This window comes from Macrobrachium nipponense, chromosome 10 (assembly GCF_015104395.2).
Source record: "Macrobrachium nipponense isolate FS-2020 chromosome 10, ASM1510439v2, whole genome shotgun sequence".
Taxonomy (NCBI): domain Eukaryota; kingdom Metazoa; phylum Arthropoda; class Malacostraca; order Decapoda; family Palaemonidae; genus Macrobrachium; species Macrobrachium nipponense.
Window position 1 is genome coordinate 103,458,143 of NC_087204.1, and position 14,271 is coordinate 103,472,413.

Consider the following 14,271-nt stretch of genomic DNA (forward strand, 5'->3'; position numbering starts at 1 on the left):
CATTATATATATATATATATATATATATATATATATATATATATATATATATACATATACATATATATATATATCTATATATATATATATATATATATTATATACACACTTATTTATTTATTCATTCATTCATCTCACCTGCTTCCACGACGAAGGGCGTCACTGCGATGTACTTCGATCTCTGCTTGTGCGGTAGGAACCTCTGGCGACGTCTGGTCTTCCTCAGGGTCACCAAGGGCGGCAGGGAGGCGCTGCCGTTCCGGGAAAAAGAGAGAGAGAGAGAGAGAATTATATAAAGGAAAATTAGAACGGGTGAAATACGGTAACTGTTGTTGTTCTGTTGTTGCCTCTGCCTCACAAAATCATGATTGTGGGACGAGGAACTATCTTACTGTTGATGTTCATTGGCTCTCAAAATCATGATTGTGGAACTTAGGACATTCTTATGGAGCCCTAAAGGTTATCTGATGTTTGTTTGTGCTTGTTTTTTCAACTGATTGCACACATACAGTGGAGCATAGGGCTTTAAAGTTTCCCATATGTTTGTTTGTGTTTTCTGCTACTGATTGCATTGCATAATGGGAAACGTTTACAGACCAACTTGGCAATGTATTTCTTAAGAGTCGATTAGAGCGTGAGTGTCAGTCTCTCTCTCTCTCTCTCTCTCTCTGTCATTCCAAAGCTGTGACTAAATAGACAGTTCATTACACTTGACCAAAAACCTCGATTACTGTTCCTTAATTTTAGTTACCAAACTAAGAAGACCATCGTGCCATTAACCAAACAACGCCACCATGTTATCAACCAAACTAAACCATGTTATCAACTAAACAAAACCTTCATGTTATCAACCAACCAAAATCTTCATGCTATCAACCAAACAAAAATATTATGCCAGTAACCAAACAAAACCATCATGTAATCAACCAAACAAAACCTTCATGTTATCAACCAAACAACGTCACCATGTTATCAACCAAACAAAACCATTATGCCAATAACCAACCAAAACCTTCATGTTATCAACCAAACAAAACCTTCATGTTATCAACCAAACAAAAGCCACTCGACTCACCTGCTGGGGTCATCGGGCCACTGCAGGTAGAAGAACGAGTTCTGGAAGCTGATGGCCCCTATCTTTTTGGCGTCGGCCTTCGTGTGGAGGTACCTCAGCAACTCCGGCAGGCTGGTGTTCGTGTGGGGCACGATGTACTCGTCCAGGTCGATCATGAGGATGTACTTGTACTGGTACATGTACCGGTAGAGGCAGTCGTTGAGGGCGGCGAACAGCCCCTCCGTCCTGATCTCCTTCTGCGACTTGATGTCCAGCTTCCACGGCAGGATGTTGATCAGTCCCAGGTCCGAGTACCTCTTCAGGATGCAGTCCACGTCCTTCCCTATGGTGTGGTTGTACAGGGTGAAGTGCTCCACCCCGAGGATCTTGTTGAGCTCTATGAACTCGATCATCTGGTTGATGTTGTTGTAGTCGAAGTGCAAGGGCTTCACGCACACGGCGAAGCCGTTCTTCACCTCGTCCTTGTTGACGTCGAGGTTCATCACCCGCAGCTTGTTGGTGGCGTTCCCGCCCGGGTCGGCCATGACGGAGACGCTCTCCGGGGGCGGGATGGGCTGCTTGCCGTTCTTGTAGATGGTGAGGGGGCAGGCGATGAAGCAGGCGGAGTACTTGAGGTTCCAGTTCTCCCGGATGATCTTGATGGCGCCGTTGACGATGAGCGTGCTGGAGTTCGAGTACCAGTACTTGCACCAGACGCGGTCGCTCTTCTTGGTCTGCGTGGTGCCTATGACCCGGATGATCCTGCCCTTGCGGTCGTCGTAGTAGGCGGAGTAGACGTAGAACTTGTGCTTCGTGTGGTAGACGGGGACCCAGTGGGCGTCCGTCGCCGAGCTGTTCTGGCCGTAGTACTCGACCTCCTTCAGGCCCAGCATCTTGAGCCAGTCCACCTTGGTGATGCCGTGCACGGACTTGACGATGTTGCCCGTGACCCTGGCCATGAGGTGGGTCTCGTCGACGTTCTTCCTGAAGAAGCGCTCCTCGTTGTTGCCCGTCTTGCCCTTCACCGACAGCTCCTGCCGCCGGTAGGTGTCGATCTCGAGCTGCCCCACGAGCTTCTTGTCGTCCATGAAGTAGTCCGGGATGTCGCCCATCGGGTCGAAGTCGGAGGGCCTCTTGCCCATGAAGAGCATGCCGGTGCGGTGCTCGTCGATGAAGAACACCTCCGCGATCAGGATCACGATGAACACCAGCAGGAACACCAGCACGAAGAAGATGGACATGTTGTTACGGTCCTTTATGCGCTGCCGCTGCTTCTTGGCCATGGCTGAGCGCCGCTGCCGGCTGAAGCCATTGAGAAGCGAGTACCTGCGGAGGGGAGGGGATCGGGAAGGGGGGAGAGAGGGAGAGAGGTGGGAGAGGACAGGAGAGAGATGGAGAGATACTTCAGTAATGATGGCTGGATTATTATTATTATTATTATTATTCTTTTAAGTGAATTCTTTGCAAAGGCTCTCTAAGTACACTCAGCCTGGATGAGGGAATTATTTGCCCAGCAGTTTAAAGCAATAAATATACATTTATTTATTATATGTATATATATATATATATATATATATATATATATATATATATTATATATATATATATATATATATATATATATGTATGTATATGAATATATACATATCTGTTGTTATTATTGTTATTATTATTAAAACTCCATTAAGGTAAGATAATTATGAAAATCTGTCAAAAGAAACTCCCTTGAATTAAGACTGTTAGTCAGATCTGCATGCAATCTTAGATTTCCTGAAATTTAATGATGAGATTTCACACGTTTATTGTGCTTCAGGTTTTGAAATTTTGGCCCTTCTCTGTTCTCTGAAGCTGCTAAGATGTCCCTCTTTTTCTTATTATTCCAATGAGAATTCATCAACTTCAAGCTCTCTCTTTACAGGTATCTTTATCATTCATTTTATTGACAGTTATCTCTGTTATTCAATTTCTTCACCGTTTGAGTTTCATTCATTCAGTGCCCTCGATTAGTACGTTATAAGTACTCCACTATTATTTTCTCAATCGTATTTTGTTAGTGCCCTAGAATAATGCCGCCACCCCAAGTATTACCCTGGTATTTCTTTATTTAATTTTCGCTTATTGGGGGAGTAAAGCCTACAAACTACTTCATTGTTGTTCTTGTTGGGTGGGTCAGGAAAGCTCTATGGAAAAGCTTAAAAAAAAGGTCTGAAAAAAGGTGTTTCGCGTTGAGTTAAAGACACAGGAATTTTAGGATAGGATATTTACGATTTATTTATTAGAAAGAAAATTAAAAAATAAATAAATGATGCGCCTGTTAAACAGCACAGAAAAATTAATTCTAATAAAATGTAACGTATTTATTTTAATTTGCACTGGTGAAACAACTCTCCATTTGACAGTAGATTTTAGCACGCTGCCCGAGCAAGTTGGAGGTCGGATCACGCCTTGCTTTATTTGTAGACGTCAGTTATTCAAAGTTTTCTCAAATTTTGGCCGATGGTTTCTGGAATGGATCGATCCAGCGTTCCTGGAATCTGGAAATGGGCAGTTTCTTTAAAGTTTCACGGGTAAACCTTAGTTTCACCTACATTTTGCTCGTAACGTAGAACAAAACAGGATGTGATTTAACTCGAATTGAATGTTACAATAGAAGACTTTGTTACAGTGGCCACACATCACTGGAAATTCACCTTCAGGCGAGAATTTTACTGTGGTAAATTTCTACGTTAGTTACAAGAAAATTTCTGTTAGATATCGGTTTAATATATATATATATATATATATATATATATATATATATATATATATATATACATATATATAAAGCGAATTACCACTGAAAAGTGATAGGTAGGAAGTCAGTCAATACCAAGGGCTTTCGCCTTTATTGAGGCTATTGCCTGGTCACAAAAAGAGAGAAAAAAGTATATTATACACATACTCTATATGTATTGAGATTCGTGGGCTTCCAGTCAGCTGGATTTATTTTAAAGGAGAAATATACACTTTGTCGGCAACTAACTTGCATCTAAGCAAATCCCTGACAGGACTGATGAGATATTCTTATCTCAAAATCAAATTGCACTCCATCGCTGAACTCGTTCTAAGAATAAGAAAATAAAAACAGAATTAGCCAAAAAAATACCATGAACAACATTTTTTTTTCTTGGACAGATTTGTTAATTCACGTGACCCCGAATTTTGGCGTCCACTAACTCTAATCCCGTTTCCCGTTCGTCATCATCCCTAAAGTCAAGAAATGAAAAGTGATAGAATTCGGACAATAAAAACGGATTGACAACATGAAAGCCTTTTATGGAAAGCGTGACACCTTTTGAGCAAAAAAAAAAAAAAAAAAAAAAAAAAAAAGGATAATAGTAAATAGATAAAAATATTTTTCATTGTATTATCCTGCACAAGTTTGTGATAGAATTGGAACAGGATAACACTTAACATCAATTTAAAAGACCTTTTGGAAATCATTCCATAATTTTTGCAGCTGCCCTCTCCCCAACCCCCACCCCAACCCCCCCAACAAAAAAAAAAAAAACACACACACACAATTCCTTCAATTTCAAAGCCCATTTGGAAATCATGAAAATAATTGAGAAAAAAATAACTGAATATAGATGTTCCTTTTGATATTGGCATAATTCTGAAATAAAACCTTAAGCATTCTTGGCCAGGTGCAATAGATAATCATAAAAAAATATTCGTTTTATTATCACCACAATTCCGAAATAAAGCCTTAAGCATTCTTGAGACCAGGCGCAACAAATAAACATAAAAAAATATTCGTATTATTATTACAACAATTCAGAAATAAAGCCTTAGCATTCTTGATCAGATGTAATAGATAAACATAAAAAAAATATTCGTTTTATTATCACCACAATTCTGAATTATAAGACTGAAGCATTCTTGACTAGGTGAAATAAACATGAAAAAATATTCGTTTCATTATCACCACAATTCCGAAATAAAGCCTTAAGCATTCTTGAGACCAAGTGCAATGGAAGATAAACATGAAAACAGACAAACACACGACACACAATCAATACATCTGCCAAAAGAAAGACGGTCGAAAACTATAGAGACAAATTCATAGGAGCTGCATGGCTGTTGAATCTTGAGTGCGCGGAGAAGCGCTACTGCCGAGATTTTGAAAGCTAATAATTATATACTGCAGCGAAAAAGCGTAACATGACCAGCGAAAGCGTTTAACGTTAGCGATAGTAGCCTCAATCAGTAGCGGTATTAATAGTAGTAGTAGTAGTAGTAGTAGTAGTAGTATAAGTATTAGTAGTAGTAGTAGTACTGACTGTTTAGTCTGCGGAAGCGGTGGGCTGACATTTGAGAAGCGGCTGCAGTGAAGCGTTGATAGCGATAGTTGCGTCATCAGCGGTGCCATTACTAGCATTAGTGATAGTAGTAGGAATAGTAGTGGAAGTATTAGTGATAGTAGTAGTAGTAGTATTAGTTATAGTAGTAGTAGTAGTAGTCGTATTATTAGTAGTATTATTAGTGATAGTAGTATTAATATTAGTATCAGTTTTAGTGATATTAGTAGTAATAGCAGCAGTATTAGTGATAGAAGTAGTAATATTAGTAGCAGTATTAGTGATATTAGTAGTAATATTAGCAGCAGTATTAGTGATAGAAGTAGTAATAATAATAGCATTAGAGATAGTAGTAGTAATAGTAGTGACAGTATTAGTAATAGTAGTGACAGTATTAGTGATAGTAGTTGTAATATTAGTAGCAGTATTATTGACAGTAATAATACTAGCATTAGTGATAGTAGTAGTGGTAGTTTTAGTGATAGTAGTTGTAATATTAGTAGTAGTATTAGTAATAGCAAATAGAAACCTACTTTTATGTATGAATTTAGCTGTATTAGTAGTAGCATTAGTGAGAGTATTAGTGACAATAAGAGTAGTACTATTATTGGTGGTAGTAGTAGTAGTAGTAGTATTTGAGTGATAGTAATATTATTATGAGTGATAGATATCGTAGTAGTATTAGAGATGGTAATAGTAGTAGTATTTGTGATAGTAGTATTATTAGTGATAATAATAGTATTATTGGTGCTATTAGTAGTAGTATTATTAGTGGCAGTAATAATAGTAGTATTGGTGATAGTAGTATTATAAGTGATAATAATACTAGTATTAGTAGTATAAGCGGCAGCAATGGCAGTACTATTGATAGTAGTAGTAGTAGTAGTAGTAGTAGTAGTAGTAGTAGTAGTAGAAGTGTTATTAGTGATATAGTAATAGCATGAGTGACAGCAGTCGTATAGTATTATATCAGTGATTAGTTATAGTAGTGGTATAAGCGGCAGTACTATTGATAGTAGTATTACTGATAGAAGTATTAGTAGTAGTAGTAGTAGTAGTAGTAGCAAAGAAACACCTACTTGTTATGGATTGATCGCCAGTAGCGCATGGCTTCGCTCCTCATCGTCATCTTGTCTTTTTCGGCTTTTATGCGCATCCGAGCAAAACCCAGGCCTCCCCGGTCCTCTGCGGAGTATAGTAGAGAGCGCACACAGAGAGAGAAAAAAAAAAAGCTTTTGTCAGTTATGAAGGAAAGCTTCGGAAGTACTAATATAAGCTGGTGTTTTTTTTTCAAGCTTAACACGATGCGTTCGCTTCCCAAGCAGGGAGTGTCATGTTTGTTGTTGCAGTAAAAAGCTTGACAAATGTCTCTCTCTTATTTTGTAACGTATATGATAGAAATATTGTTGATTTTTATTTATTTATTTTTTTCGTGGGTCAGGATTTCAGAATGTTTCGCAAACATTGATTATATTCTTTTATTTTAAATATTTTAAATCTATATATATATAGTATATATATGATATATTATATATATATATATATATATTATATATTCGAAATGTTTCACCAACTTTGGATTAAAAGAAAATCTGCTTTTACCTTCAACGTTCCTAAAAAATATAAAATTAAAAAATTAAAAAACTCGCGTAATTTCTCAAAAAATCACTCAAGCCAACCCCAAACACAATAGTATAATGACTATAGTCATTACAGTTTGATCGAAAATCGATCAAACTACAATAACCTGTTTTCGATTCCCCATAATGTAGATCTGTCGAATTTGAGGGCCGTGACCTGGTGTAGTATTGGTTAAGTCAGTAACAATCAGTAAAAATATTCAGGGCATCTTTTGAAAATGGGTCAGAGCTCCAAATGTGTATTATAGTTTCCATAGTGTCTATATAGCTCCTACTTTTAAGTGCTTTCATGGGATGGGCAGATAACGATCTTTAAAATTGATCTACGTATATATTTCTCTTTGCATATTTCAAGTTTTTTGGTTAAGTCGAATTAATTGATAGTTTATTGGAAACGTGCTTATAACAAATTTCAGCTTACGGGGATGTTTAAATTTCGTACGGGGGTTAATGAGCGTTTGTTTTGTTTTTTAGTCAAGGAAATAAATTGTCTTACAGCTGTCACGGCGAATCTGTGATCATATTTTTATATTTCCGTATTGAGTTTTGTCAGTGATAAGAATACGGATAAGGCTTTTTTTTGGGAGGGAAACATAATAAAAAAAGAAGGCATTTTTGTTTATGAGCAAAAAAAATTATATAAAATCATGTCAATGATAAGAATATTGATAAAGCTTCCTTTAAGAGGGAAATAAGGTTAAAAAAAGGGGTGGGTGGGGGGGATTTGTATTTTATTTCATTTTCTCAACAGCTCAACTTCAACCGAATCGTCTATTGATTTCCCTCGCTCATTTTTTTTTTTTTTTTTTTTTTTTTGTACTCTGAGTTGTGGGATGTGTTTTCTCCAGTGCTGTCATTAATTATGTCAATAATGGTCCAAATATAACTTAATTTTCATCATTAATTAATGAAGTGTGGCCCTCCCCCCACCCTTATCTCTCTCTCTCTCTCTCTCTCTTCTCTCTCTCTCTCTCTCTCTCTCTCTGCATCTTCTGCATTGTTCCCCATTCTTGAATTTATTGGCTGATACTTTCCTGGTTTTTTCATACGTTGAATAAACCATTTCCAGAAAGAAGACATCAACTCATGAAAATTTGGTTTAGAAACTTTTTTTTCAGTAGGTGAGGGACACAGAAAGCATTTTAAATCAGGATCCTACTTTTTTTTTTTGGAAACTGGGAATATGAAAACTATTTTAAATGTTTTTTTTTTTCTTTTACGGAATGTGGGAACACTAAAAAAAACATTTTAAATCAAGATGCTCTTTTGGGGAGGAGGGTGGTAATACGACAGTCTAGATAATTATGTTTTTCGGAAGATAAGAACACGAAAAACATCTTTAAATCAAGACACATTTTTATTTTTTTAGGTAAGAAGATGAAAAACATTTTTAAATCAGGATTTTTTTTTTTTTTTTTTTTTTTTTTCTTTTTTTGTAGGTAGGTAGGAAGACACTTTAAATCAGGTTTTTTTTTTTCTACAGAAGCTGGGAACACTAACAACATATTAAATAAGGATGCATTTTTGTTTTCCATCAGAAGGTGGGGACAGGGAAAGCATTTTAAATCACGGTACTTGGTTTGTTTTTCTGACGGAAGTTAGGGACACGAAAAAAAAAATTTAAATCAGGATATTTTTAATTCATTTAATTTTTTTTTACGAAAGTTGGAGATATGAGAAAAGATATTTTAATTCAAGATACTTTTTTGTTGTTATGAAAGCTGGCGACACACACACACTCACACACACAAAACTTTTAAATCAAGATACTCTTTTTCGTTTTCGTTTCTGTTATGGTAGCTGAGGATTTGATAAACATTTCAAATCATAATTTTTTTTTTTTTGTGATCTCTGAAGACACGAAAAACAATTTAAATCTTAATACTTTTTTCTATTTTTTCTACGACTGCTGAGAAAAATACAAACAATTTAAATCACAACGCAATTTTTTTTTTATGAAAGGTGGGGTGGTTGGGGGGTGGGGACAAGAAGAGTATTTTTAATCAGGATAGTTTTTTGATTTTGTGAAAGCTGCGGAGACACACACACAAAAAAAACATCAAATCAGAATACATTCTCTCTCTCTCTCTCTCTCTCTCTCTCTCTCTCTCTCTCTCTCTTCTTCATCCTCCTCCTACTCCTCCTCTCTTCATCATCCCCCTCCCCCCTCCCCCCTCTCTTCATTATCCTCTTCTTCCTCCCCCCCCCACCCCCCCACCCCCCCAACGAAAGAAGGGAACACGAACTTAGGCGACCCGACAAAACCCAAACCAGTCCCCTCTCTCTCTCTCTCTCCTCTCTCTCTCTCTCTCTCTCTCTCTCTCTCTCTCTCTCCCCAAACCACCCCGGGTCTCACCTTGTGTCTGAGAAAGAGACTGAAGAAGCCAGGGGGGATGGGGGGGCTGTCCGCCGGACCCTTCCTCGTCCTCGCCCTTAAGCAGGGGTTCTTCCTCCTCCGCGGCAGCAGCAGCAGCCCTTGGGTCGTCACCGACGGTCACCGAGTCCTTGGGCGGGCGGGGGGGCTTGTACCATCGCGTGGAGTCGAGGTCGACGCACACCTGTCCGCAGAGGAATATCGGATGTAGGAGGAGGTGGAGGAGGATACAGGGTCGTCATGGAGTCCTATATGCGTCCTATGCCTTGTGCGTGGAGTCGTGTTTGTGTCATGGTTGTTTGTGTATGTATGTGTGTATTTGAGTGTTTGTGAGTGTTTGTTATTTAAATTTTTTCCATTTCCCCACCACCCCACCATTTTTTTTTTTTTTTTTTTCTGTCATGGTGTTTGGTGTATGTATATATTTGGGTGTTTGTGGGTAAGCGTTTGTTGTTTTTAAAAATGTTTTCCGTGTCCCTATCTTCCGAAAAATAAAATTTATGTATGTATGTGAATGTTTGTGAGTAAGCGTTTGTTATTTTCAAAAATGTCTTCCGTGTCCCGACCTTCCGAAAAATAAAACGTATTTATGTATAATGTATGTGAGTGTTTGTGAGTAAGCGTTTGTTATTTAAATTGTTTTCCATGTCCCCACCTTTTTTAAAACTCCCCATAATGGATCCTGAATTAAACTGTTTTTAGGTTTCCCACCTTCTCCAGTGAAAAGTAATTTGTGTATGTATGTATTTGAGTGTTTGTGAGTAAGCGTTTGCTATTTAAAGTGTTTTCCATGTCCCCACCTTCCAAAAAATAACCACCCCCCACCCCCACAAAAAAAGGATTGTGAATTGAATTGTTTTCAAGCTTCCCACCCAAATGTTTTTCGTGTTCCTACCTTCCCCAATGAAAAGTATCTTTATTTGATATGCTTTTCGTGTCCCCACCTTCTCCCAATAAAATTATCTTGGTTTAAAATGTTCATCGTGTCCCCACCTTCCCCAATAAAAATTATCTGGATTTAATGTTTTTCGTGTCCCCCACCCAAGGTAAAAACAAAGTATCCTTATTTACAATGTTTTTCGTGTCCCCACTCTCTGTAAAAACAAAGTAAATTAATTTCAAGTGTTTTTCGTGTTCCCACGTTCCCCAATAAAAAGTATCTTGATTTACAATGTTTATCGTGTTCCCACTTCCCCAGTAAAATGTATCTTGATTCAAAATGTTTTTCGTGTCCCCACCCACCGTAAAAAAAAAGAAAACCCAGATTTAACAAATTTTCGTGTCCCCACCTACCGTGAAAAAAACTTATTTTAATTGGTTTTCGTGTCCCCACCCACCGTTAAAAAAAAGCACTCTGATTTAAAATGTGTTTCGTGTCCCCACCTACCGTTAGAAAAAACAACAACACTGATTTAAATTGTTTTTCGTGTCCCCACCCACAGTAAAATAAAGCTCCCTAATTTAAAATCTTCCCACCTTCTCTAAACAAATTTGTTTTCTTATTTTAAAATGTAAAATATAAAGCTGAAATACATTTATTTAATTTAGTCCTTGTGCATGGAACCTTGTCTGTGTAATAGTCGCCAACATATGTAGTATGTGTGTAGTAAGCGTTTGTTATATCACGTAATATAAAGCTGAAACATATCCAGGTCATGACGTAAGACATTTCGAACAAAAAACGCGTCCCCATGACCCCCAAATACAAAACGCCCCCACACCCCCCACCTTTTCCGCCAGACAGATCGCGGTCATCATTCCAGCGACACACGTCGGATTCCATTCCATTCCATCCGTCCACCCTCTGGAAAAAAAAAAAAAAAAAAAAAAAAAACTCACCTTTACAGCCGACGGCTCCCTGATGACGGGCGAAGGCGCTGCAGGAGGCCCGCCGATGATTTGGCTGAAGCACGGGAAGGAGGAGGGGGAGGAGGAGGAGGAGGAGGGGAGCACCGTCGGAGGCCGCTGGAAGAGGCCAGGTTGTCGGGATCCGAGGGTGGACAGAGGGCGGAGGGGGCGAGAGGAGGAATAGTGGGAAGAGGAGGAGGAGGAGGAGGAGGCAGGGTGCGATTCCGAGGAGGGGAGGATGGCGGCGGCGGCGGCGGTCGCAGGGCGAGGGGAAGGAGAGGAAGAAGAAGTGGGAGGGGAGGAAGAAGACGAAGAAGAAGAAGGGGTGGCGGACTGGTGTCTTCTGCTCTCCTGAAGATCCAGGTTACCGTCCCACGCTGTGCTCTCGCTCAGTTGCGGCGATTTCGTCCAGTCCGCGGGATCTGCTGGGTCAGCGGAGTCGTTAATACACAGGTGGAAGTTGCAGGAGAAGGCGGTTATAGTAGATTCACATCAACCGTGCATCTGATGTCTTGGCCAGTCCCTTACGACGCTCCTGATTGGCTGTTGATAAGCCAGTCACAGCGCTGGAAACTCAGTCTCTCTCGAGAGTTCACATAGGCAGGATGTATGATCCACCTCTCCTTTCAAAAGTATCCCTCAGGAGAGCTCGGAACATACATCCTGCTTATGTGAACTCTCGAGAGAGACTGGGAGTTTCCAGCCCTATGATTGGCTTATCAACAGCCAATCAAGAGCGTTGTAAGGGACTGCCCTAGACATCAGATGCACGGTTAATGTGAATCTACTATAGTAGTCAGTTTCAATAATTATAACAAGTAGAGGCAATGCTATAGAAGGGCTGATATTTTATCTCTTAGGATGAACTTGAACATCACTTAGGTCACGTTTTTTTTTCAGACCACGGGATTTCAATTTTTTTAAATAATAGTAATTATATCTCCTATTTTCTACGGATGAACTTGAACGTTACTTATGTCTGATTATAATTGCCGTCTATTATTTGCTTTGAAATGTTCAAAATAGGGAAAATATTATTATTATTATTTTGGTAGAAGACCCTCTTTCAGGCAAATACTGTTAAAAAGAATGGCAGAATTAAGCGAGTTGATTTTATATATTGTTTTTTCTATTTTCCTTACAATTCGCTTCTCAGGCTCAGCGATGTTTCTGAGTAACTGACCAATATTCATATTGGGAATTTTCAAAAATCATAAATGCAGAAGGTAATTTTTTATTGGAACAGGATATCTGGTCCAGGTCAAGCAGGGGTCGTCGTCAGTGCTGGTATTATTCCGTAGGCGTAGTTCAGTTCGGTGCCGGGTTCGTCTTCGGTTTAAGGGCTGGTATTGGTGCTGGTATAGCTGGTATATCTGGTATTACGTAACGTTTCGACCTTCTCGCAGGTCATCCTCGAACGAGTCGTTTGAAGAGACTGTAGCAAGAAAGTCTGTGGGGCGGTATTTATAGCGGCTCGGACCTAGAGTTGCATTCTCATTGGTCTGGCCGGTCTTGGACGAAGTCGTGGATCTCTCCTCGAAGGTCTCGGGGATTCTCTCGTGCGAGCGCCACAGTAGTGTGCCTGGGGATGAACGACAGGAATTCCGTCCGTAGCAGGAATCCTGTCATCCCGTGGGGGCTCCTAACTATCTGGTATTGTCGGGGGGTCGTTCGCTGCTCTCCGGGCGGCGGTGGGAAGGAGAAACGTTTCTTGGGTGATGTTAAGATTTGGTTTCTCCTTGCCTATATGGAGGGCTTCTAAGAGGCGCAGACGTCGGGGATCCGTTTTCTGGTCTATTATTTCGATATTAGGAATAATATCATTTCTCTTTATCCGTTTGTTATGAGCAGTCCTGGCGTGGTTGAAGATGGCTCCTTCTTGAGCGTGGCAGGAGATTCGCTTGGAGAAACGCATGGAGGTCATACTGACGTATTTGCCGAGGCATCCTCGGACGGGGCATGTGTAACGGTAGACCACACTTGTCTTCTTCAAGGGATCCTGCAGGGGCGCCGAAGGGTTGTTTCTCATCACCAGGCTGCTCGTCTTCTTCGTTTTATAATAGATAATTAACTTGATATTTTTGTCTAGGTCGGCGGGGCTGACGTTTTCGTCGATGATCTTTTTGAGGGCTTGTTCGTCCTCCTTGTACCTCCGGTGGAAGTGTCCCTTGTAGAACAGCTTGATGGGCTCTGCAACATCGGGGTGGGGTTCCTGGTGGTACCAGGATTCCATATTTTTCCTTATAGATTCATCAACAGCACGATTGGTGTGTCCGTTGTCGATGAGGACCTGGGCGGCGCGCTCCAACTCGTTGTGTGTATCATTCCAGGAGGAGCAGTGTGAGAGGGCCCTCCTTTCCACCGCCGCCCGGAGAGCAGCGAACGACCCCCCGACAATACCAGATAGTTAGGAGCCCCCACGGGATGACAGGATTCCTGCTACGGACGGAATTCCTGTCGTTCATCCCCAGGCACACTACTGTGGCGCTCGCACGAGAGAATCCCCGAGACCTTCGAGGAGAGATCCACGACTTCGTCCAAGACCGGCCAGACCAATGAGAATGCAACTCTAGGTCCGAGCCGCTATAAATACCGCCCCACAGACTTTCTTGCTACAGTCTCTTCAAACGACTCGTTCGAGGATGACCTGCGAGAAGGTCGAAACGTTACGTAATACCAGATATACCAGCTATACCAGCACCAATACCAGCCCTTAAACCGAAGACGAACCCGGCACCGAACTGAACTACGCCTACGGAATAATACCAGCACTGACGACGACCCCTGCTTGACCTGGACCAGATATCCTGTTCCAATAAAAAATTACCTTCAGCATTTATGATTTTTGAAAATTCCCAATATGAATATTGGTCAGTTACTCAGAAACATCGCTGAGCCTGAGAAGCGAATTGTAAGGAAAATAGAAAAAACAATATATAAAATCAACTCGCTTAATTCTGCCATTCTTTTTAACAGTATTTAAGAGTGTCGGGTTCCGGGTTGCATCCTGCCTCC

At 40.2% G+C, this 14,271-nt stretch overlaps 2 protein-coding genes across 2 annotated transcripts in view; both read right to left on the reverse strand.

Moving 5' to 3' along the window:
* LOC135223851 (beta-1,4-glucuronyltransferase 1-like) overlaps positions 1-14,271 on the reverse strand; it is a 358,962-nt gene that overhangs the window by 127,851 nt on the left and 216,840 nt on the right. The gene's annotated exons all lie outside the window — the stretch shown is intronic.
* LOC135224065 (uncharacterized) lies at positions 122-11,727 on the reverse strand (the record flags this gene model as incomplete). Its single annotated transcript, XM_064262978.1, has 5 exons — positions 122-251; positions 1,076-2,380; positions 6,474-6,579; positions 9,391-9,592; positions 11,248-11,727. Coding segments are annotated over 5 exons (2,223 nt in total), but the record flags the coding sequence as incomplete, so codon positions are not given.